At 33.7% G+C, this 23,410-nt stretch overlaps 1 protein-coding gene and 1 long non-coding RNA gene across 8 annotated transcripts; one reads left to right on the plus strand and one right to left on the minus strand.

Moving 5' to 3' along the window:
- Window positions 1–102: 102 nt before the first annotated feature.
- On the minus strand, window positions 103–9,049 carry F2KP (fructose-2,6-bisphosphatase). Its single transcript, XM_088120739.1, has 23 exons — window positions 8,270–9,049; window positions 8,119–8,182; window positions 7,425–7,720; window positions 6,657–6,866; window positions 5,802–6,011; window positions 5,626–5,721; window positions 5,341–5,439; window positions 5,223–5,252; window positions 4,807–4,860; window positions 4,404–4,457; window positions 4,256–4,333; window positions 4,081–4,172; window positions 3,951–4,008; window positions 3,788–3,862; window positions 3,498–3,545; window positions 2,344–2,441; window positions 1,472–1,547; window positions 1,321–1,383; window positions 1,143–1,234; window positions 870–938; window positions 691–754; window positions 547–612; window positions 103–424 (listed from the first exon to the last, which is right to left on the minus strand). The coding sequence occupies exons 1-23, from the start codon at window positions 8,459–8,461 to the stop codon at window positions 347–349; spliced, it is 2,262 nt and encodes a 753-aa protein (XP_087976865.1). The 5' UTR covers window positions 8,462–9,049; the 3' UTR covers window positions 103–346.
- A 1,677-nt stretch (window positions 9,050–10,726) lies between these two features.
- Window positions 10,727–17,109, plus strand: LOC111017102 (uncharacterized). 7 transcript variants are annotated; one of them, XR_015789433.1, is made up of 8 exons: window positions 10,727–11,260; window positions 11,480–12,192; window positions 12,386–12,543; window positions 12,648–12,713; window positions 12,801–12,888; window positions 12,993–13,061; window positions 14,726–14,788; window positions 15,099–17,109. It is a non-coding gene; the product is annotated as an uncharacterized LOC111017102 (long non-coding RNA). The 7 variants fall into 7 exon arrangements; XR_015789434.1 differs by having other exon boundaries at window positions 15,334–17,109; XR_002602255.2 differs by having other exon boundaries at window positions 10,728–11,260; window positions 14,726–17,109.
- The last annotated feature ends 6,301 nt before the right edge of the window (window positions 17,110–23,410 follow it).

Here is a 23,410-nt window from a genome sequence, read left to right on the forward strand (position 1 = left end):
TGTTGGAACCGGTTAGAATCGAGGATTTTACTGTCTAGAATTTTCGTGATTTCAATAGTTATTGGGACTGAACGAGATAAATAGAACCGAACTCTCAAGTCCTGCTTTGAATGGGAGAGAATTTTGTTCAACCATTGCATCCTGCCTGAGTATTGAGTTACATACATACACATAACATCACTATTACAAAAATGAAAAAGAGTTCTCATCACATTTGCATCGGAGGTTAATGGTACGAGTAGTGCAATTTATGACGCCGACATTTGGTAATGAATGAGAGAATTAAAAGAATGCATAGCAACTTCTCAAAGCACATGTGAATTATAGAGTAACATCCGGGGGTCTGTTAGTCCATAAGTTTGTATCTTTTCTCTTGCACACCCGTGACTCCCATTTGTATCTCAATTATTGTATGAAGTGGGACCTGCCAAAATTGAATCGAGGCATTTTAAACCATTCTAGTTGAGACAACCAGCATCTCCCGCTCCCAAATATTGAAGTGAAAATACAAAAAAAACTGATTTCTTGTTAATTATCTATAATTACCTCGATGTGTGGAATTTCTTTCAAGGGCCTATCAGCAAAATAAGCATATAATGCTCTCAAGACCGCCTGTAAGACAAGAAAAAAGTCTTAGGGAGACAACCACCAGGACAAACGAACGATAGAATGGTTAAGAAGTTAGTTTACCTGATGAGAAATAACAACAACAGGTGCCCGTTGTCTTTCAAGCTCAATAATTACTGGTTCAAGCCTGTGTCATTAAAATTAACGGACTCAGAAGATGGAACAAAATAAAACATGCATTAGGATAAAATAATGAGAAGGATTAAAGCTTTGGAGGAAAGAAAGAAAGAAAGATTGCATACCTTTGGATAACATCCAAATACGATTCCCCACGAGGATATCTATATCTCAATTTATCTTTCTTCCGTGCCCTGCAAGTGGAAAATGCAAGGAATTACCTATGGGAAAAGAGTCTTACAGTTTATAAAGGAACAACTTCCCCCACTACCACAACTAGCAAGGAAGTTTCCTGAATTAAGTATCATGACAAATATCTGTTGGAAATTAAACATTTATTCAAATTCTGCATAAGGCAAACAGATGATTATCAAGAAGGGGGAGGGGAGGTTGAATACTCGTATTCTTCCGGCATGTTTTTCTTTATCTCTTCATAGGTCATTCCATCACATACTCCAGCATATATCTCGTCAAGTGCACGCCATTGAATCTAATAGATGGAAATAATCATATAACATTTTATACTTGTGCTTAAAGTGAGAGTTGTAACGCATATCTTTCAGATAACAAGCTAACCTTAGGGAAGCCAGCGATAGGACTCGCAGTCAAAATTGTTCGCTGAAGTGTGCTTGTCCAAATCTAGACCACGACAAAGTCATAAATGATATCAGTAATCATTAGCATTTATAATAACCAGATGCAAATTCAATCCAACTTCTGAGCTTACAGAGGCAGCCCGTTCGGACTTCAATCGCTTTTCAACAAAGTTAGCAAGCTTCTTAGAATATACTCCTCCAGCCTCGCTGCCAAAGTAGTAAAACAATCCAAGTTCAGTGTTCTAATAAACAAGAAAATAAAACTGAAATTATGCTACAATACAAAATGGAAATTATGCATCCCTTTTATTCAAAGGTGCTGGAATTTGTTCTATTTCAAAGCTTCCAACTGTCCTGGTCTTTCACGAGGCAACTAAAATTATTCTTCTCAACTTGGTCCAAGAGGAAAGCTAAAATGGACGTTGCTGTGACAACTACGGATAGAATGGAACAATGAAATTTTTTGTGATAAATCTAGGATTAGGGTAAGTCCTTGATTAAGCTAGATTTCATTGTTCTTCTTGGAGCTCCCTTCCTTCTATCCCCTATTTGTCATTTTTTCTTTGAAATACTAAATTTGAGAAAGTTAATATGATTGGCACATATATATTTGAGAAAGTACTTTAAGGTGTAATTGCAAAGTATTGGTACAAGGACCAATTGGACTATTTCAAAAACATATGAAGTCTCTTATAACATATTGTAAGAGGTATTTCGTAACTAAGATTTTATAATCCTTTTTGTACAAGACATACAAAAAAATTGTTGAATACATTCTGCTTTATTTCAACTACCTTCTTTCCTTCATTTACAACTTTTTTGACTCAGTCCCTAGTTACTTTGATTTTGTGTCACTAAAGTGTGCCAGTCAAGAGTGAAAAAATAATTGCAGGTTCAACAGCCAAATCCCTCCTTTTCATAACTACAGGTACTAGTTCAAAATTTTGTGTGGTATAAGATTGATCATGAAAACTTTATTCTTATACTGCATTATTATGCATACCTTAATTCCGTGTCACCTCCAATCCTACCTCTAACATTATCCATACTCTCTCCATGCCTAGTGAGCAATATTGGGCGTGGTGTGAGATGAGTATTCACCTGCACCACAATAAATTGAATATATGATAAGAGCATAAATGAGTATGTTAATTACATAATAATATAATAATACAAAGAATAAGGATGATTTTTGTGTGAAACAATTGACAAATGGTTCACAAGGTATGAGAATTAAAAAAAAGCTTTTAATACAACAATATGTGAGAGTGGAGATTCGAACTCACGACCTTTCGATCGAAAATAGGTGCCTTAACCAATTGAGAAAAACTCAAATTAAGGTATGAGAATTCAATTAGCAAGTCTTACTCTCAGAGATTCCAATTTTCAGAATTAACAATTCATAAAGGGACACTTGAGCAAAGTATCTGCTAGCCTGATAGCTCTAGTGGTTATCAATTCCCCTTTTATTTAATTTTATTTTGAACAAGTACGAACTTTTCATTATTTCTTAAATTAATAAAAAAAATGTTCAAAGATATAAAATCCCAAAAGAGAGGGATAGAAATAAGAAAAAGTATAAAATGGAGAACCCACCTAAAAAGAAATTAATGTATTTATACAAACTCCCAGAGATACAACTTCTATAAGAGTTTCTCGGAGGATTCGGAGCATGTTTTGTGGAGGCATCAATTTGCAGGCTCAATTTCAGACACTTTTTTTCAAGGCTTCTGGGGACAAATGGCTCGTTGTGGGTCTTGCTGTCTATGTTAGAGGAAGTGTTGCTATTGTTTCACGCTTATTTCCAAGACAAAGAGGTGACTCTCTGGCTTGCTACTTTCTTTGTGAGAAATAAGAGAGTTTTCACAAGTGTGGGAAATTCTTTAAGGAAGGTTGAGCCCGGGTTATGTTCGATACCTTTAGTGATTTTCAATTTTAGTGATTTTCCTTTATCTCTTCATTCTTCTCAACTAGACCTCTTTTTGTATGTGGTTAGTTATCTTTTTGTATTACAATTCCTTTTAACTTGGACTTCTGTTTTCTTGTATTTTCCTAAACAATAGATCAAGCTACCGAGTCTAAAATTTATAGGGTGTATTAAGAATGTCTATATTTTTGTCACAACACATCAAAAATACCGATCAAAGGAGATCATACCAAGAAAAAGACAATTCGTCCAGGTAGATACCCACTGATGTTGTTTACCTGAAAAAGAAAATATATATTTTTAGTACAAAAGAATTTAAGTGAATAAACCCTAGGTATGCTTCATCTAAACAAATAACCAAGCTACTTTCTTTGGAAAGTGATAGTTATTACAATATCAGAAAGTCAGAGACGAAATAATAACTTATTAATCTTACCTGAAATGATTAGTTAAACTAGCAACTGTAAATTGAAAAATATGAGGTATCAAAGACATAATAACCACAAGGAGCTAAACTTACTTGTATTTGTCCTCCATGGCCACTAACCATATCAATCATTTTAATGTAGGATCCCTCTTCAACAGGTTCATAAACCTGACATGAGGAGCAAACTCAGATTTTCCAAAATAATAAGTATCATATCCAAATATAATAGAAAAATATTAATATTTTAGAGAATTACTTTTTCATAGTTGTCTAGGCGAGCTTTGAAGTCACGACAACCAGCCTCAAAATCCGGCCTGTAAGAAGGAAGTAAAAGAAACACTCACTATGTTCCCAAAATAATGAAAGAAGCTGCTTGGGAAACATACTCCTCTGCATAATCAGGACTTTGTTGTATTTTAAGACGTATATTCCTTTCAATGATGCGTTCATCATTGCATAGAGTTTCCAGAAAAATAATCTGCAATTACAAAAAGATAAAAGGATCAGAATTCTCAAGATTTCAGGAATTCTTCACTATCTGTACAAATGGGATCATTATACCCGACATTTTCCTTCAGCCAATTTCATCAACATGTTTCTCCGTTTCCTGGTACTGTTTGTGGCATCAAATATTCCAACCTAAAGTAATTTAGCATTAGCAAATAAAGCATTAGTTTAAATCCATGGATGCAACAGTTGAAGACCTTACCTGGCCACCTTCCTGCATCCAAGAAATCATATCCTCCATAGCTAGAGCAGCTACCTAGTTGCAGGTGATATATTAAAACTATGTACACAGAAAAAAATTATCATGGTGTTAACATTACCAATAATCCATGTTAGTCAGGGAAAGTTAAAATTGCTTCTTTTTCTTTTCTACCAAGGAGAGTTAATTAATTTATTAAAATAACGGACAATTTCGTTTTATTCTTTCTTTCTTTCTTTTTGTGTGTGTGTGCGCGCGTGGGTGGGGGGGAAGTATTCCATTTTTAGGGTTATGGAGTGACGGGTCACCCGACATAAACATCAACTCAAACAGATGATACCAATAGACGACAAAAGTATTCCCACTTTCTTTTATCTATAACATAACATCAGTTTCTAGCATTCACCTCATTACGTGCCTCCATGCCTTCTGGATTGTCAGCTCGAAAAAAGTCTGCAGACTGCACATGTAAATTTTTTGTCCATAAAAAACAGCATAACCTCATGAGGAGCAACCATAATCACCGAAAGACTGAACGATTACTTAATAAAACTAAGTAACCATGAAATATCAAGGCAGCCTAATGACACTGCTCTAAAGAGAGTAATCCTGAAAATTCAGTCCTCCTGCACGAATTTATGTGCACTCCTAGTGACCATTTGATTTTAATGTATCTAGTTGTAATTTGTTGAGTTTCTCCCCCAAGTATTGTCACTTCACAGTAGAAACATAAAGAACGGGTCTACAAATAAAAAAATAAATCACTTCGACATTGAAGAGTTGACAACACGTTAAAATTGTAGATCATATCTGAAAACACACCTGATTAGCACCATGCTTTAGGCGTCGGTACTGTTACAAAAAAGAAAATAGGTTCATATTGAAATCCAAGCTGGTTCACCATATAGTACAATGCATAATAATGATAAGAAAGTCAAACCTTGCCAACGTTGAAATGCTTTGTCTCATGACCTAACCAACGAAGATATCTCGTAAGCTTAGCAGCAGTAAAAGTCTTGCCTCGAGCGGGCAAACCAACCTAAACCACAAAAGAAAAGTCATGAGAACTTTTACTCTTGAGTACCAAACTACTAATGAAAGAGTGAAATTTTACACCAAATACTGCTACAGCTTCTTAGCCAAATATAATGTGTAGTCCACCTCACCATACCCACAACTCAATAATTATTGATATTTTATGAAATTCATTCGTCCAGGAAAGTACCAAGACTATTGCCAAATGTCTATCCTCCTTTGGTCCAAGCATTTGATCAGCAATAGCTGCAGCAGCAACAGCTCCAGCCGCTGCTGGCATTGAATTCTACATATTAACAAACAAAAAAATATGGAAGATAAATAATATGACTCGTAATATTGAGAGATGAAAAAGCAAATACAAACCTTGGATTCCGTGTCCAATTTCAGATCCGAAAAGAAAGTGCTGGTACTAGCTGATTTAGCCAGCCTAGGGGATCCAACACCTCGATCCACAAAAAGTCCCCTATGACTATCTTGCTTTTGCAAATGAGAAAAGGTCCCTACTGACTTTGATTCAACCATTCCAGAACCCATATACACCTTGGATGGATCAGGGACAATAACTGTCATATCCTAAATAAGCAACCACCAAAAACCACACACTATTAACAGATGAAGAGTAGGAGTTGTGTCATTAAGACACAAAAAAAAAAAAGAAAAAAAAATCATGTTCATGGTTTCAATATTGTTTTCATATATCTAATGAGAAACAAGGATGGACAAATAAATAAACTTGTAAGATAAGGAGTTGTTTCAGTGTATTTTTTAGAATAACTTTTAACTTCTAAAATTGCTTTCCATTGTTTTAAATTTTAGAAAACATATCTATTATATTTATTTTATCTCCATATCCATTTACAAATATAACACATTTAAATCAAGTAATATGTAAAAAATAATTAACAATTGTATATGAATGGCAAATTTAACCAAGCACAAAAGAAAATAGATGAAAACAGCACAGCAGTGTTTCTGTTTTCTCCTTTTTCCTGAAATCTGTTTTATAAAGTAAAAAAATAAAAAATAAAAAAATGTTTAAGACATCAGTTCCAAACAAACTCTTAAGCTCTAATTTCAAATTCAGTCAGAATGGGAAAGATGCAATGAAAAAAATTGATCTAGTTGCAATTATTGTCCAAATATTTTCACGGCTTACACTCTAATGCCTATAATTGAATTGAAACTTAATATTTACAAGAGAATTTTACAAGAGAACACCTTTACAGTTGTTGGTCGGTCCCCAAGAATACCACTTTCCTTAGATGATGACATGTTCCCTAATCCATCAGCATTGAAATGGACCCCAAAAGCAGTTAATGATCTAGGAGTCTCTGTCAGGTTAGCTGCATAGACAAGGCCTGAGTTTGAAGAAGGAGCTGGAACCACGTAGTGTTCAAGATCAAGCTCCAAGCTAGCCGATGACCCATGCTAAAAAGGCAAAAGAAAAGACAGAGGAAGTGTGAAGAAAATAAATATTTCTAGCAATAATATTAAAGCTCTACTTCTAATACTCCTTGACATAATGTTAATTTGTTACGTCTCTCCCATTGTATTTTAAACTTAAATATCATATATATGCAAAAAGGCTGAAATAACTAATTCCTTTTCACATCTAAAAAGATCACTTTGCATTGTTACACCTCACTATAAGGAACTAATCAAATACTAAAAAAGTAAAAAGGCGAAGGTTCAGTTGATATATGTGAATGGAAGAACATAAATCAAAAGGCAAAAGATACACTGTAACTAGATTCTAAGGAGACCTTCCTGATCAATGCTAATAAAAAAATTTCTCCAAGGCTTGATTGTGAGTAGTAATGAAATACTAGCAAATAAACATTTTGTTAAAATAGAACAATATTGAATGGAATATTGTATATGTAATGCTTTTTTTTTCCTTTTTGTGTGTGTGTGTGTGTGTGGTGTGGTGTGGGGGGGGGGGGGGGGGGGGGGGGGGGGGGGGGGTGGTGTTAGGACAATAGATACCTCAGGACCAGTTTCCGGCACTGAATTTATGCTCACATCAGGAATTCCACGAACAGCTGAAGGACGAAGATTCTCCTGATAAGCCCTCCAACTTGCAGCAAGATCAAATGGTGAAACCCTGTCTGCTTTAATGAACACCCTGTACTCCAAAACTTCTTCAGCACTAAACCTGAAAAGAGCCATCCTGGTATCCCCTTGCAACATCCCTCCTGAGAGTAGACGGTTGGGACCCTCCTCAACTATACAAGGTGAATTGCTGTACCTCGGCTTCAACAGGAACTTGAAATCCAGTGTTTCTGAACTCAATAGTGCATGGAATGAAATGAAAATATAAAATTTTGAACTAAAAATGAAAAAGCAGCAAATCTTTCTAGTCTTTATGTAATTCCATTACCATTATTGGGACCCACAGTACGGGTTTTGATGTTTTATAACCAAGTCAAATTCAGTCAACTACTTAATAAAAAAGATAAACAATCCCCATACCATAAGTTTTCTCATTTTTATACCCTATTGAAGCACGAAAAATGAGCTAGCAAAACTATTTCACATTGAAAAGGCAGTATATGGATTAAAACCACTGCACAATCTTCATAATCTATTCCTTTTCATCGACAAAGTAACTCTACCGTCCACTCCCCCCACCCTGACCTCTCCTGACAGGCGAACTATAGGGAAGTTGAATCATAGTTACCATGATTAGGAGGAACAACAAAGCTCAATTCCCACATTGATGCTGATTCACGTTCTAAGGAAAGCTATAGCACCAAAACAATTAAACTAGCAATTAGAGATTGGCGAAAACTCCAGCCATAAATAAAAAGCAATAGAGAGAGAGTGATTACAGCTTTAGATGAATCCCACGAACCAACAAGCGGGACAGAGCCGTAAATATGAGGAATGAGCTCGCCTTTGAGTTTAAAATTCTCCATCTTCAAAGAAATATAGAGCTGCCCACCCGCCTGGTCTAGGTTTTCTTCTCGCTCTTCGTTCCCTTGAGAACCGCCATCCGAATTTTTGGACGCACTGGTACCCATTCTCTTTCAGCTGCTTCAACGAATTGCTTCCTCCAGAAAATTTCTAGTACAGGAATGAGATTTGACAACACACAGATGGATACTATCGCCAATCTAGGCAGCAAGCTGAAGCCATGAAAGAAGCGTTAGATTCTCCTCTATTTCGTTTGCTTGCCGATTCGGATAAAAGCGAGAGAGGGACGAGAGATGGAGAATAAAAGTGAAATTCGTGCAGTTCGTCTCTGCGATCAAAATATGGTCTTTCGTTTTCTTATCGATAAGAACGGAATCGAAGCGAGAAAGACAGAGACGATGAAATACTTCACTGCTTGTTGCGCTTTGTTAGTTACAACGATGGCCCAGCACTGCCACGGGTGCGAATCTGAGGCGTTCTACTCCGCTACACGATGGTGCATCGATTAACACTGTACCCAATTTTGTTACTTGGCCACGTTCATAACGGACGAAAAGCCCAAATCCAACAAATCCTTGGACCCCCCGATCTCCTCCACAGTGGGCTAAAGATTGCTACTAATTGAGTTCTTGGCCCGAACTGAACAATTAGGGTTAGGGTTTTAACTTATGCGCCACGATCACCATCCACCCCACTTGATCACGAATTTTACTGCAATATTCATCGTAGAAGAAGCAAATGAGGAGAAGATTAAGAAGTGCGTCGGAAGATGATGCGAAGATCAAAGTATTACCTCTCTCGCTTTTCGTTAAATTTTAGCAAGAAAGTTATACCGTTTGTCACTTTGTTGATCCGAATTTTGAGTTCTCCAGTTCATTAGTTTCGTATTCATTTTCAAATTTTCGTTCAAATACTGCTGAATTCTGTCTTTGCGATGAACTTGAGGAAGCCATTGCCATCATCATGGTCACTGATAACAATTCAACGTGAAGTCTACGAGATTTATGCAAGTTCTGGTGTAGTGTAATCTTCTACTTCCTATATATAGTGAAAAGACTGCGTAATGTTTAAGCCGACGCGATTTATATGCGGAGGGCGCCGGCGGACGTGATTTTTACGCTACGCGGCTTAGTAACTATAATTATTTTATTTAAAAAAAATCGAAGAAAACTCTTTATAGGTTTCAGTTTAACTAAATTATGAACCTATCTCAACTCCAGCACTGATTCATCACTTTGTCATGATCTCACATCAAAACATAATCATTATATTAAAAATAATCTAGATATTATCCGTAAACAAAATGCTTTTATTTTTAAATAAAAATACAGTAAAATTAGATAATGGGACAATAAATATTATTGAATCTATTTTTGTTTTACACCACTTCTAAGATTAACCTTTTATTTCTTTTTAAAAATACAGCCAACTGGATATTTAATTTAAAATTCGTAAAAGTGTTGACATCTAAAAAAATATATATATATAAGAAAAAAGAAATTTCATATTCTATAACTAAAAGACAATAATTACCAATCACAGTTGATCATACAAATGCATAGGACTAAACGGAAACGTTGTTTTCTAACCATAACAAAAAATCTATAATAATGTTTTACAAAATATTATTACGTTGAAAAAAACTAGCCAGCGATTGATTTTTATTGGGTATATAATGTAATAATTTCTATAAAATATTAAAATACCACTTGAAAAATATATATATAATACAAAGCGGTTGTTTCAATCAAAATACCTATTTAATTTCTAAGTTTACTTAAACTTAAAGCTCTCATGTATGTTATTAAACAAGCTGTTTAAAAGCACATGTAACAAAGTAAGTTGTTTGTCTAAAATACATGGTATTGATAACTTATATTAATTGAAATTATTTTTCAATGTGAACAAATCTTTAAATTAAGGAAGAAACTTACTGTTATGTCGGAAAGAGGGAAAATGTTTGAGTCTATCTATCTTGATAAGACTTCATAAAGGAACGGAAGCTGTGAGATGTTCCATATTGTCGAGTCGAATGGCAATATTTGTATACGTGATCATAGTATATCATGTCGTCTCGTCCTTGCAACATTGAAGAGTCTGATCAAATCAACAAATTAATATCTTGCATATTTTGCTCTACGAAATAATCAAATTTGTTGTTTTCACTTCTCGAACCAATTTGATAATAGATTAGAAGAGTGAAGGTTGGAATCCTAGTTCTCATAGATGAGTTGAATTAATCTTTTGTTTTTCGAAAAATGAAACAAAATACCCATGATATGATCGAAGCTATCAATTAAACGGGCCCATTAAAAAAAAAAAAGTCAAGTAATAATCTGGCATTTAATTGGCTGTTAAAATCACCGACTCTATCACTCGCTCCAACGGTCTCCATTGTCCAGTCAAAAAGTCACTGTCGTTTTGATCTCCCGCCATCGCTCCCGCTCATTTTCTCTCTCTCTACTGCCGGAAGCGCAATGGCCACCTCTCTTGCCGGCGGCGATTTCCAGCGGAGCATTGGCTGTAATTTGCGGGATCGCCGAACGGCCTTTGACTCGATCGGTATATTTTCTCCGTCGACTCCATTCGCGGAGTTCTCTCCCTCGTCGACTCCATTGTCGTTACTTCCAAGAGCTCCATTCCTATGTTCCCTCTTTCGAAGATGAGTTGGTTTCTTTCTCCGACCTGCCCCCTCACTCTGCTTCTCTCAGACGCCCTTCTCGATTTCTCCAACTGCCAGATTTCTATTGCTTTAACCCTCTGTAAAACCCTAACTATTCTGCTGTACAGATCGATCGCCATCGACGGATGTTTCCATGGCAGAAAGGATCAGAGTGGTTCGATTGCTCTCTTTCACCGGCTCAATCTCGGAATCCTCTATCTCTCTCTCGCGCGCACGCATTTTTGTAATTTCTTCTCCACTCATCTTAATCGTTAATTTTCTTCCCGTCTCATACGCTATATTTTGTATATTATTAATAAATATTATTCAAATTCTTTAATCAATATTGCTCTGAACTTCTATTACATCCCCTGCATTTTTACCCCTGTGTTGTGTTGTTTTGTGCTCTTTTTTCGTTTCGAAGTTGTTATTGACCATGGAAGTTCATCAACTCTTACTCTAGGTCTAAAATTTGGAGTTGCAGCGCCTAGCTTTTGAGATACGGGGAATACTGTGGGCCCTGTATGACGCATGATGCCAGCTGTGTCGTGGCCCAAGAATGGCGAATCCTCTTCCCCAGTCTCCACTTCGGGTTATTTCGTTAGAAATTTCATGAATCGGACCTTAACCGACTCGAATCGAAGTGGGGGAAATTAGGGCAAAGGGGCCAAGATGAAGTGATCAAGAGAGAAACGCAGATGAGAAGGAATCTGAATGCTTCGTAAGATGAATTGGCTGTCACGAGAGTGGGAGACGTGGGCTTCGCGTCTTCGTCCAGAACCTCCATTATCGGTTCAGAGCAAGAAAAGGGTAGGGCATGCACAACTACTCTTCCGGTACACTCACGGTCCTAATAGTCGTCCTCTAATGCATCATTTGGTACAATATGAGTCCATGGCGCTGTTCTTGTTCGAGTACAGAGGTGGAGATTGGGAAAGATGGGAAGCTTGGTGTCATGGCGAGGAAGTCAGCGAGTGGTTGGAAATTTTATTGGGTCGGTCTTACGGCAGAGCTCACTCTGGCCTTTCGTTGACTCTCTGGCCTTCGAATTTGACCAACGCCGAGACTTATTCTCGTAATCGTCGAGGAAGCCGATGCTCCGGCGATCGAGTTTTAATCATTCTGATTTCTGTTTGGTAAATGCGAGTGGACGGCTGGCGTTAGACGGAGTTGCTGGTATTTTCATACACTATTGTGTCCCCTGTCCCCTGGTATTTTCTTGATGAATAATTAATGTAGACAATAATTTCAGTGGTGGTGTTTCCTCATCCGAATAATTTCAGTGGTGGTGGTGGCTTTACGAACTAATTTTAGAAAATAAAATTTCAATATTCAATAGTGTCTTTACAAGCCATGCGCTACCTTTCAGCGGGCCAAGAACCAGAAGAGTTGCTCTTATGGTGTTTGGCACACTGCTGCCGTTTTTGAAGCAATTAACGAACTTTCTGATTCTGATTCTGCTACTTCAGTGCACCCTTCATAGGAAAGTTTCACACTTGAGGCGACGGAGACGAAGGAGCACTATTGGTGAGTTTTGTTAACACTTTCGTCTATCTCAGATAAAAAGTCTTGTTATTTTATCTTTTTTTTTTCTAATACTAATTCTTGGAATCCAATACTAATATTTATAGTGCTTCGAGAGCTGTTGCTGCTGCAACATTTGTTGATCAAATGTTGTCTTGCTTGGTACTAGAGTGGTATACACTTCTCTCTTTTAAGTATATTTTTTACATTAATCTCATAGTGGAAGTTCTTGGCTGATATTTTATATTCAACTTATGAAGGTTATGTTAGTTATTTTGATGCAACATTGAATGAAGATGTACATCCACGAATTGAACCATCCATTGCAACTCCAAATATATTGAGTTGGTATAGTTACCTATTTTCTCTCATCTATTATGTTGCAAATTTGTATATACAACAAGTTAATTAGCATGCCATTACCTAGATTATTTTGATTATTTTCTGCTCAGGACTCCAACATGTGTGTGATCTGTTTCTCACTTGCATTACGTTTTTAGTATTGTTGTAGTCTTAATAAGGTGAGTTTCCGTACCATAATCTTTATAAATATTTTCAAATATTTTGTTTAAATTTGATAGTTTTTTTTAATCTTTGATTCTTTATAAATGTGTGTGTGTGTGTGTGTGTGTTTTTTTTTTGAGGTTATAAGATTAAATTTCAATTACCAATTATTATGAATATTAAACTTGAGAGACATTTCCTATCCAAAAAAAACTTGAGAGACATAATGAATTAATATCTTTGGATTTATGCCTGATTTAAGTAGTTGCGAATGGAGCATTAAACCCTAATTTTCATTTAGCAACCAGTGATTCATGATATGTATGAGAAATTCAAGAGATTTTGCTCTTCCGGACAAAAGGAATTCACAAATAAATAGGAGCTATGGTGAGAGTCGATTAGCCATTTGTAGTTTGAAGAAGGTACATAAGTTTATTAGGAAATTGAAGATCAAATGGGAGAACAAATGAAGGTAAAAGGAGGGTAAATTTTGTGGCAAAAATTTAGAGGTTATGTACCTAAAGAGGGAAACTATATGTGTAGTGTGGTAGAAGGACTATGTATCAGAATTGAAAAATTAAAACTGAAGGATGCAGAATTCTTGGAAAATTTGATGTTGGAATAATATTGCATATGCATAAGAAGCTTATAGATGTTCTAGTTTTATGAGGAAAGTCAACACCATTGTGAATCACTTCCATTTGGATAAGGGACAATATTTTGGATTGGTAGAGTTTTAAGATTCTGTATTTACTGAGGGAAAAGATACATTATTAGGATTAAAGAATGAGATGAGACTGCATTTTTTTTTCCCTAAAGAGCTTTTGTTTTGAGGAGAGGATAACAATTTTTTTTGGAGGAAACAATTGAGTTACAAGTATTAAGGTTTGTTTTGGGTAGTGAGGACATGCTACAACTTGCTACGAGCCAACTGCATACCGAAAGTCCCAAAGAAGCTATACCAAATAACTGAAGGCTGTCCCAAAGAATATGAACCAGACTTTCTGCAACCTTTTTATACACTCAGCACCACTGAGACCCTAGCACAACAGAGGACGATCTTTAATTGTGATCCATGGTGTTAATCCTCCCATGGGTAATTTGTCAAGCAAAAATTCTGACCTTCTTGGAGATTCGAAGCTTCCGGATCAAAGAAAACAAAGAACCTGAAAGAAGGATGGACCCACAAAGACTATAAAAATAGGAACTGCAAGAGAAATCTCTAGATGGGCTAGGAGACCAAAAACGTATGAAGACAAGAATAAAGAAACATATGATGACTCACGATTTGACATCGAACGGTCGAAGAATAGATGCAATGGGCATAAATATGCAGCAGCATTTCATACCATTCTTTAAATGTTTCTGCGTATAATTATCCATTCCATTCCCATTCATTCATTCAAAGGAGTGGGTGATTATACGCGGGAACATTTTAAGAATGGTATGAAATGCTGTTGCTTAACAATTAATACTTTTTTCTGCACTAAGGATTTGTTTTTATCATAGAAAACAATACTCTCAATTAGCTCCAATAGTATTGTCGCTGATTGTAAGTATTGACTTCATGAACACATATGATACTGCTTCACGAGTGAATTTAATAGAAATTGTGTGTTTGTGTATATTTTAAGCATACAGAATGCAAGCTTTGTATTGACCTGTGGAATTCATTGCCCAGAACCGCTGGAGTTGTTGTTGATCAAATGCTTGGACTAAAGGAGGAGATTTGACAATAGTCTTGGTATTTCTTTGAACTAGAAAACTTTCACGCGCATTTCACGTGTAATATATTTTAACTTCATTTTGGTAGCACTATTTCATATTTTTTTAAAAATTATTTTTGGGACCTTAGCCAATTTTAAAAACAAAACATAAGTTTTCAAAACTAATTTTTCATTTTCAAAATTTGATTTAAATTTCAATATCAGAATAATTATAATTTAAGCGACAAATATGTTAAAAATTACTTAATCTATCCGATCTTTTAGCACAGTAAAGATATTGTGATTTTCATAGAACTTCAATCAACCTTATTGTACTAATCATTATAGGTTGAGAAGCTGATATAGTAATACTTCGTCACCAAAATCTATTTTTTATTAGTCGTTTGGTAGCCTCAAAGAATGGAAAAACTATTCCCAAGCTTTTGGGATACTTTGCTGGTTAGGTCAAGAGACAAAGCATTTCAATGTTGGAAAGATGTGACTCTTATCCTTCATATGCTTGGTACTGAATGATGAAGGAACTTTAGATTTCAATATGACTATGTTTTCTTTCTTGTAATAGCATCGACCCCTAAGCATGGAGCTAATCAGGTACGTTTTCAAACAAGATACATGTTTGTCTGTTCTTTTGTAGCGATTTTATTATTTTGTCTGGAGATAGAATCTTTATGCTGCTACTTAGTAAAAATGACATAACACTTTGGGGATAAAACCAACCACTAGATGCAATACAAAATATTTGGGAAAACATGATTGAGTTCTAATCATATAGGTACTTGGAGTGCCAGATAAACTTATATGTGCAGTAAGATTAAATTTTCAGAACTGATCCCTGAAGGCATATCCCTGTTTTCTTTTTAGATCATTATGATAGCTTTTGTCACCCTTTCAATTTGATTATCGCCACTGATGTTGGAGCCTGATTATAAGTCTTCTATTCTTTTGAATTGGAGTCCTGTTGTAATGATGTAGTTTTGTTTATTGGCTCCTTAACGTGAGGTTTCTTTTAGTTGCTGGTTTTTCTCATTAAAAAAACCTAGCCTCCTCGAATGTGGCAACATCCACCCGACTATGTCTTCTCTTCTTATTTTATAGACATAGTGAGTCTTTATCGAGAAATGTCTATGGAACTTAAGCAATAGTCCAAGCAACAATCTCCAACACAAACATAACTCAACAATTAAGGTATTTATTCCTTCCCTTAGGTCAGAGGTTCAAACCCCCACCCCATATTTATTGTACTAAAAAATAATAGTCCACGACAATCGAGATGAGAAAAAAAGCAGCGATGTTGGACTACTACCCTCCCCCATGCTCATATGGCGAGCTCTAATTCTACAGGTATAGTTATCTCCACCTTGATAATCTCCACCTTGATTATAACTTCCATTCTACTCGCCACAAGATCTTAGGTTTTGTCTGTATTAAAGTTTCTTCATTCCATAACTTTGCACCCACCCTCCATAGGAAGAGATTGCATTTATTCTACAAATCATGTTAGGGTTTGCAAAGGGAGTGCAAACAAAAGTCCCACATTGGTTAGGGAAAGAGATGATCATGGATATTTAAAGATAAGACAGTTACCACTATTGTTATGAGATCTTTTAGGTGGAACCAAAAGTAAAGCCGTGAAGGCTATGTCTAAAGCAGACAATATCATACTATTATAGAGATACGTGCAACTTTTTCAGGGCGGTCAGGTCTGAGAAATCAATGGCGATATTTCCATTGATCCACTCCTTATAAGGCTAACCAGATACCATTCTCTAAACTATGATGAAACCAGATATCATTCTATCTTGTTGAGATCTGCGCTCTACCTGCTGTTCCTTTTACTACCCCTGTGAAAGATCTTGCTCTTGTCTTACTCCTTAACCTCATCACTTCTTCACTTCCCACACTTTTCACTCAGTTTTTTTTTCCATCTTCCATGCCTGATGCCTCCCTATTGAAATCCTCCGGAGAATTTTTTGATAGTGTTCTTGTTTCTAGTTTTTGAGAAACTCTACATTGGATAATTAGATGCTCTCAAAATTGTATACAAATTGAGGGTAGGGTGGGGTGGGGAGAATTCTAGTGTTCAAGAACATAAATGAATATATATCATTTTTACCTATAAAATGCATAATAAAGATGTACAGAAACATTATAACTTTGAATATTATATTTTTTAAAAACTATTTTCATGTAATTATTTGTTTTTTTTATTTAAAATTGGGGAGAATTAGAAACTGAAGAATGGTTAACCAACAAATTTCTACTTTATTTTTCATGAATAAAAAATATATACGTGAAACAATTGCCCAAAAAGAATGATATATTTAAAACTTGGCAGGCATGCTTTTTTTTTTTGTTCCTTATATATTCTTTCATATTTTTCAACAAAAACTTGTTTCTCAAGAGGAAAAAATAAAAAATAAAAACAACTTTAATCGTTGAAGAACTTCTGGTTTTTTGTAGTATTCTGCTACTACCTCTCCTAAATGAGAGTTGAGACCAACTTCTATTTTGAAGGGTAGAGAGTAAGTGCGTAATTCATTTTTATTAACGAGTTTTGAATTTACAAGTATTCTTAGAATGGGACTCCGCATTTCTATAATAGTATTATATTTTTTACTTTAAACCTAAGCTCTATGGTTTTGCTTTTGAAATCATTCAAAAAATTTTGTATTGATAGACGTATTATCTCTTATATATCACGGATGTTCTTCTTTCTTGGCCAATATTGGACTTTGGTTGCATTTCTAACCTTATTATTATTATTTAAAGATACACCTATATGATAAGAACTAAGTAAAAATTTGTATCATCTAGTTAAAAAATGCTCATAACTACCACAATTTTAAAAAAAATAAAAACATCCATTTAATGATCTATTATATTAAAATTCAGTTTTAATTTAAAGTAATTGCCTATGAGTAAAAAATTGATCTTTTTCCTTTGAATGAAGTATTTGAGTTGAACTCTATTACTCAATTGCGTTGAAAGTTATTGAAAATGATAGGACGTAAAAGATCATCCCTAAGCATACCACTTTCACAACCATATATGTATATATAAACGATATCTCTAAATAGAAATTGAGCACTTCCCTCCCTCGTTAGATTTGTCATTTTTCACAGGACAAATACTTCACCATCTTGATGGAGTTGAAAGATCGCTTGTTTACTAAGTTGATATCTTTTTCTATTATAGCTTTGGCTTATTTGAATTAACGATGTCGTAGTCAATACACAAATTCACGATGCATCGCCACATCCTTGTGTGGAAAAAGGGTTGCAAACAAAAGTCCAAACATTGATATCTAAACAAGTATGAATTGCGTCATCTATAAATCCAGAATCCAGTTAAAATGTTAAATTGATTGAAGAAAATGAAAAGGAAAAAGAAAAGTCTGATCTTATCCTTATCAAATTGAATGAATGATATACCATTCGAATCATCTGTATGGAATTAAAAAAAATCACTAATACCCCAAGAAAAATGTATTGTGCATAAACAACTCTAACTTGTACAGAAGGAAAGAGAATTCACTCTCCCTTCTATTCATCTTATATTAAGAAAATTATATAAAAACATTAATATTTATGTTGATACTGATTTTTTAGACGAGGTGATGGGTTGAACTGTGTTGGCCTTAAAACTTCAATGAACCAAATCAAAGTGGTGAGGTAGTCTTCCTTACATGAGATAACCTCTACGTTTTGAACTCAACATTAGTGTGGTACTTTATCAAATACATTGTGTAGCTCAATTCTAGATATGTCAGAACGAAGATTCAATATTGACTTTAAAGATATTTTGAGACGTAGAATCATACTTCCATCGAAAGTCAATAGATATTCACCGAACAAATTTTGTCTGAAAAAATGGATTGGACTAGACTGCTCGTCCCATGGCATGTAGTCTTTCTTCTTGAGCTCGTGGAGTTCGGACTTAAGCCCAATTTCGCACAATGTCGTGGGAGTGATCCACATGTCATGGCAGACTCTTCCCATAACGATTTTAAAGTTTTTTTCTTTAATTTGCCCACCTTTCAAATTTGAGAAATGAAAAATTATATAAATATAAAAAGTTTAAATGGTAAAATTTTCTCATGGAGACAAATGTATGGCTCCACGGCTCCACCCTCAATAGTAGGGATTTTAATTCTTTTCAAATAATTAAAAATAAAACAATAGTAGGGATTTTAATTAAAATGAGACACGACAAACCATCTTTTCCTTCTTTTAGTGATCATCAGCTGACGCGGCCCACCAGTGTCAGAAGTCTGCAATGGTGAATAAATAATAGCCGCACGATCAATCACATTAATTTACCTTTATAAATTATAGGCACGTGCCTAAAAAAGAAATATGTGGCCCTCGTACCGGAAAAACAAATAACCAAACATCTGTCACTTTTTTTTCTTTTTACTTCAACGAGGTGACGGTGTAGAGATATGGAAAAAAAAAAAAAAAACTTAACTAGTTGAATTAAGTTTAAATTAAGATTCATGTCCCAAAAAACATATCTAAATAATAATTTGAAGAAAATTTTTTGTTCGTTCAAGTTAAAAGAAGAAACATCATTTAATAGTTGATAACTCATTATTTTTTTAAAATATTTTTTATTTTTTTTTCTCTTTTAATTCTCCTTCTAAAAGCCAAGTTTCTTTCTTGTAGCTTAAAGTTATGTCTGTTGTAAAATCAAGAGCCATCAATGTTTATTGTGACTTTTTCATCATGGTTTGCATGTGCATGGGCAACAAAACTCCTGTGGACGAAAATTATGAGGCCCCGTGTCGTTAGGTATTTAGGAAAAAGATCAACGATTTTTTTTTTTAAATAGAGAATTTAGGTACTTGCTAAATAAGATTAAATCTTATTTGTGGTATTTATAATCAATCGTATAAGTATTTAGTAATGTATTTGTCGAATTTTTAAATATTTTTATTGATATTTTTATAGCATATTAGACAGATTGATATTGAATCTTGTAATCTAATCAATCTTGTAATCTATAGATGATATTGATATGTTGGTGTATATTGTCAACTAAAATATAGTTCAGTGAGTTAAGACACATGTATCCAACCATGAGCGTGAGAGTTCTAATCTCCATCGTGCATGTTTGAAAAATAATATTATCTAAATATTTAAACATAATGCTGTTTTTAGAATTGGATGTCTTACATGAGAATGACTAAGATCTCGTTAAATAGAATCACCATAAAGATATTATTAAACAAAAAATATATTTAGCCAAATAAATTGATCGGAGAAGTTATTTTTGGATGAGGAAAGACTATGCGTTTTTGGGATCTGCGTGCTCCAGGTTAGAACCACTAAAGGGTCCTAATGATTTGGACTTGAGTAGGCTGAAAAAAGACATACAACCTTGGCAAGAACGACGCTCCGTGAAATATATGACCTATGCTCCTTTAGGTTCTTTAAATTTAGTGGGTGGCGTAGCTACCGAAATTAATACAGTCAATTATGCCTCTCCTATTAGTTGGTTAGCTACCTCTCATTTTGTTCTAGGATTCTTCCTATTCATGGGTCATTTGGAAAAGGAATTGATCATGATTTTGAACATGTTCTTTTCATGATCGATTATATAGAAACTTAACTACCCAACCATCATAATATTACTCAACTACCAGTGAGCTAAGGGACCGTTTAAAACAATTTCTCAAGGAATAAAATATATTTTGTCATAAATATTACATTTGTTTTCTCACCATTTATTTGGTGGGTTGTTCACGATTTTTAATAACGTTGAGTTTTTACCCTAATTTCAAAAAAAAATATATATATATTTTGAAAGTGTTTTTAAAAAATAGACAAAAACAAACAAAACAAAAAAGAAAAGAAATTGGAAGTAGTTTTTGTTAGCTTAATTGTAAAAAATAAAAATCATAAATCATAAATGATTATTAAATAGTGCCTAAGAGATCACATGTAGATTTTACAACTTTCCATTATTCCACTTATTTTTAGCATTACAATTTAAATATAAATGACTATTTTTTCAAATCCTTTTTGTTGGTAGTAATTTATTTTATTATTAATAGTAGTATCTTTAAGTTCTTTCAATTAAATCTCGTTTTTAGTAGTCTTGATAAGGAAATGTGTAGGGCAAAGAAAAATCCTAATGAGGAAATGATTTAATTGTTTGAATTGACAACTACCATACATTTTTGACTTTTCAATCCAATTAAATTATCATTCAAACTTTCTCTATTCTTCTTTTAGTTTTGGTTGCCTTTTACCCATTTCTTTAACCTAATTTAAAATTCATTGAATTTATTCCAAGTAAAAAAATAATAAAATATATGATGGCCATGATGTTAGAAGTAGAGGGTAAAAATAGATATGAAAATGATTCCATTGGATCTTTTGCATTATTCAATGTATCAATTTCGGTTGGTAAATTTTAGGTAAGCTCGTAAAGATAAATGCGATTGCGGTAATTTAGAAAATTAAATTATAATACAATAAAATTTATCTCGAAGATTCAATCTTCACCCATGTGAAAATAAAAGCAAAATACTGGTTTTAGTGTATAACTATGACTTTTTTTAATTGTAAATATTATATTTTAAAAAGTATTAAAAAACAAAGTAATTTAAGAAATGATTTTAAAAATCTATAAACTTTTAAAATCAAGTTTTTCTTAAAAGATAATAATAATAGAAAATTTAGAATGAAATATTTGATTACTGAATATAGATTTTTTTTTTTCTTCTCATAATATGGAATCACAAATGTAAGGACACAAATTTCTAGTTTCAATCCTAATAAAAAAGGTTACCAGTATTTTAACTATTATTTATTATTATTATTGTTAGGAGGGTAAAAAAAAGTTCAGGTAAGTAAGAGAGTGTTAATTTTTTTTGCAAAATATTAGAAAAAGTAGAAATTCAAAGTCCGAAAGATACAATAAAGTGATGTACTCCAAGTACTATAAAATGGATTCATTTATTCGTTCACAACATCTCAATTGAAACACTTTAAATTCGATACTTGTAGTGGTATAAAATTTTGAGTGTTTTTTAGTTAGGGCAGGGGAGAGAATTACGTGTGATTGTAATATATCACATAGTAAATTTTTTTGGCGAGTCGTAGTTTTTCTCCGATTTCGAATTTTCCACGTAATTTTTTTTGTTTCTTATTATTATTATTATTTTATTTTATTTTCTCTAACGAAGTTAAGACAATTATTTTTATTAATATGAAACCAAAATTAAAAAATTACAAATATTTATATGTAAAGTAGACAATATTATCCAAAATTTGCAGTGTCCTATCCTTAACAATTCCCTACCTCTGGTACATTCCCAAATTAATTTATTTTTCAAAAAGTTAATATTTATGAAAGAGAAAAAAAAAAGTAAACCAAAGTGGATAATATAAATATTAGTTTATACTACCGTATATATGGATAAAGCCTAGGAACAGAGACAGAGGATAATAGCTCCAAAAGAATACGATATGTCAGCCATGTGAAGAGGAAGAAGGCAACACGTGGACCCTTGAAGTTGGTGCAAAATAATTTTAATAAAATTATACTTCAAATTTATTGTACTAAGATGATAAACAGTAAGTCATCGTAGGGTCCCTGTATTTCTACTAAAGTAAATTCCGATTTGTAACGATTTAATCCCTGTACTTTTCTTAACAATTTAGTCTATGAACTTTAACTTGTAACAATTTAGTCCTTGTAGTTTAAAATTTGTAAAAATTTAGTCATTATCATAAAAAAAAAAATTATTAAAATTAAGTGTCAAATTTTACCATATAATAATTTAATCTTTCTAATTCATAAACATATTTAGCCTCTCTTCAGTTTATCAATCTATATCTACAAGAAACTTAACAAACAAAATTCACGATAAAGACTAAATTATTATCAACTTTAAATTATAAGGACTAAATTGTTACCTATTAAAGTGTAAGGATTAAATTGTTATCAATTTAAAAGTATAGAGACTAAATTGTTACTTTAGCGGAAGTATACGGATTAAAAGTGTTTTCTAATTTTTTTTCCTAATATTTCGTAAATTATATATTTTGAGTTTCAGACTCTTGATGCGGCCCACTAGTGTCGGAATTCTGCGTGGTAGATAAATAACAGCCACACCATCAATCACATTAACTCACCTTTTTCTTTCTGTTTGAGAAAAATTAATTCACCTTTATGAATTATATACACGAAAACTAACAACTAAACATTTTTTTTTTTTTTAAAGTTCAATCTCCTCAATATAATTTCAAGTGATTATTTAAAAGTGATGTACTGAGTAAACATCAAGGGCCACCTATGTCTGTTATTGCTTTTCAATCACGTGGTTTCATAAACATGAATGAGGCTTCAATTTGAGCGAGATGACAATAAAACGTTGGTGTTGTAAGGCACTTTTTAAAAAATTATCGATCTTTTGGAAAATAAGAAATTCTGGTACTTGCTAAGTAGGTTGAAATCTTACTTGTGGTATTTTTAATAATATTTGGTGATGTTTTCGTTGAATATTAACTATATTTTTTTATGGTATATTTATGATTAAATATTCGTCGACATTTTCATGTATCTATGAGTTCGACATCAATCGACATGTGGGGTAAATCGATATTTTCATCATATTACAAAAAGAAAAT

This window comes from Momordica charantia, assembly GCF_013281855.1.
Source record: "Momordica charantia cultivar OHB3-1 chromosome 2 unlocalized genomic scaffold, Mcharantia_2.0 BLBB01000002.1, whole genome shotgun sequence".
Taxonomy (NCBI): domain Eukaryota; kingdom Viridiplantae; phylum Streptophyta; class Magnoliopsida; order Cucurbitales; family Cucurbitaceae; genus Momordica; species Momordica charantia.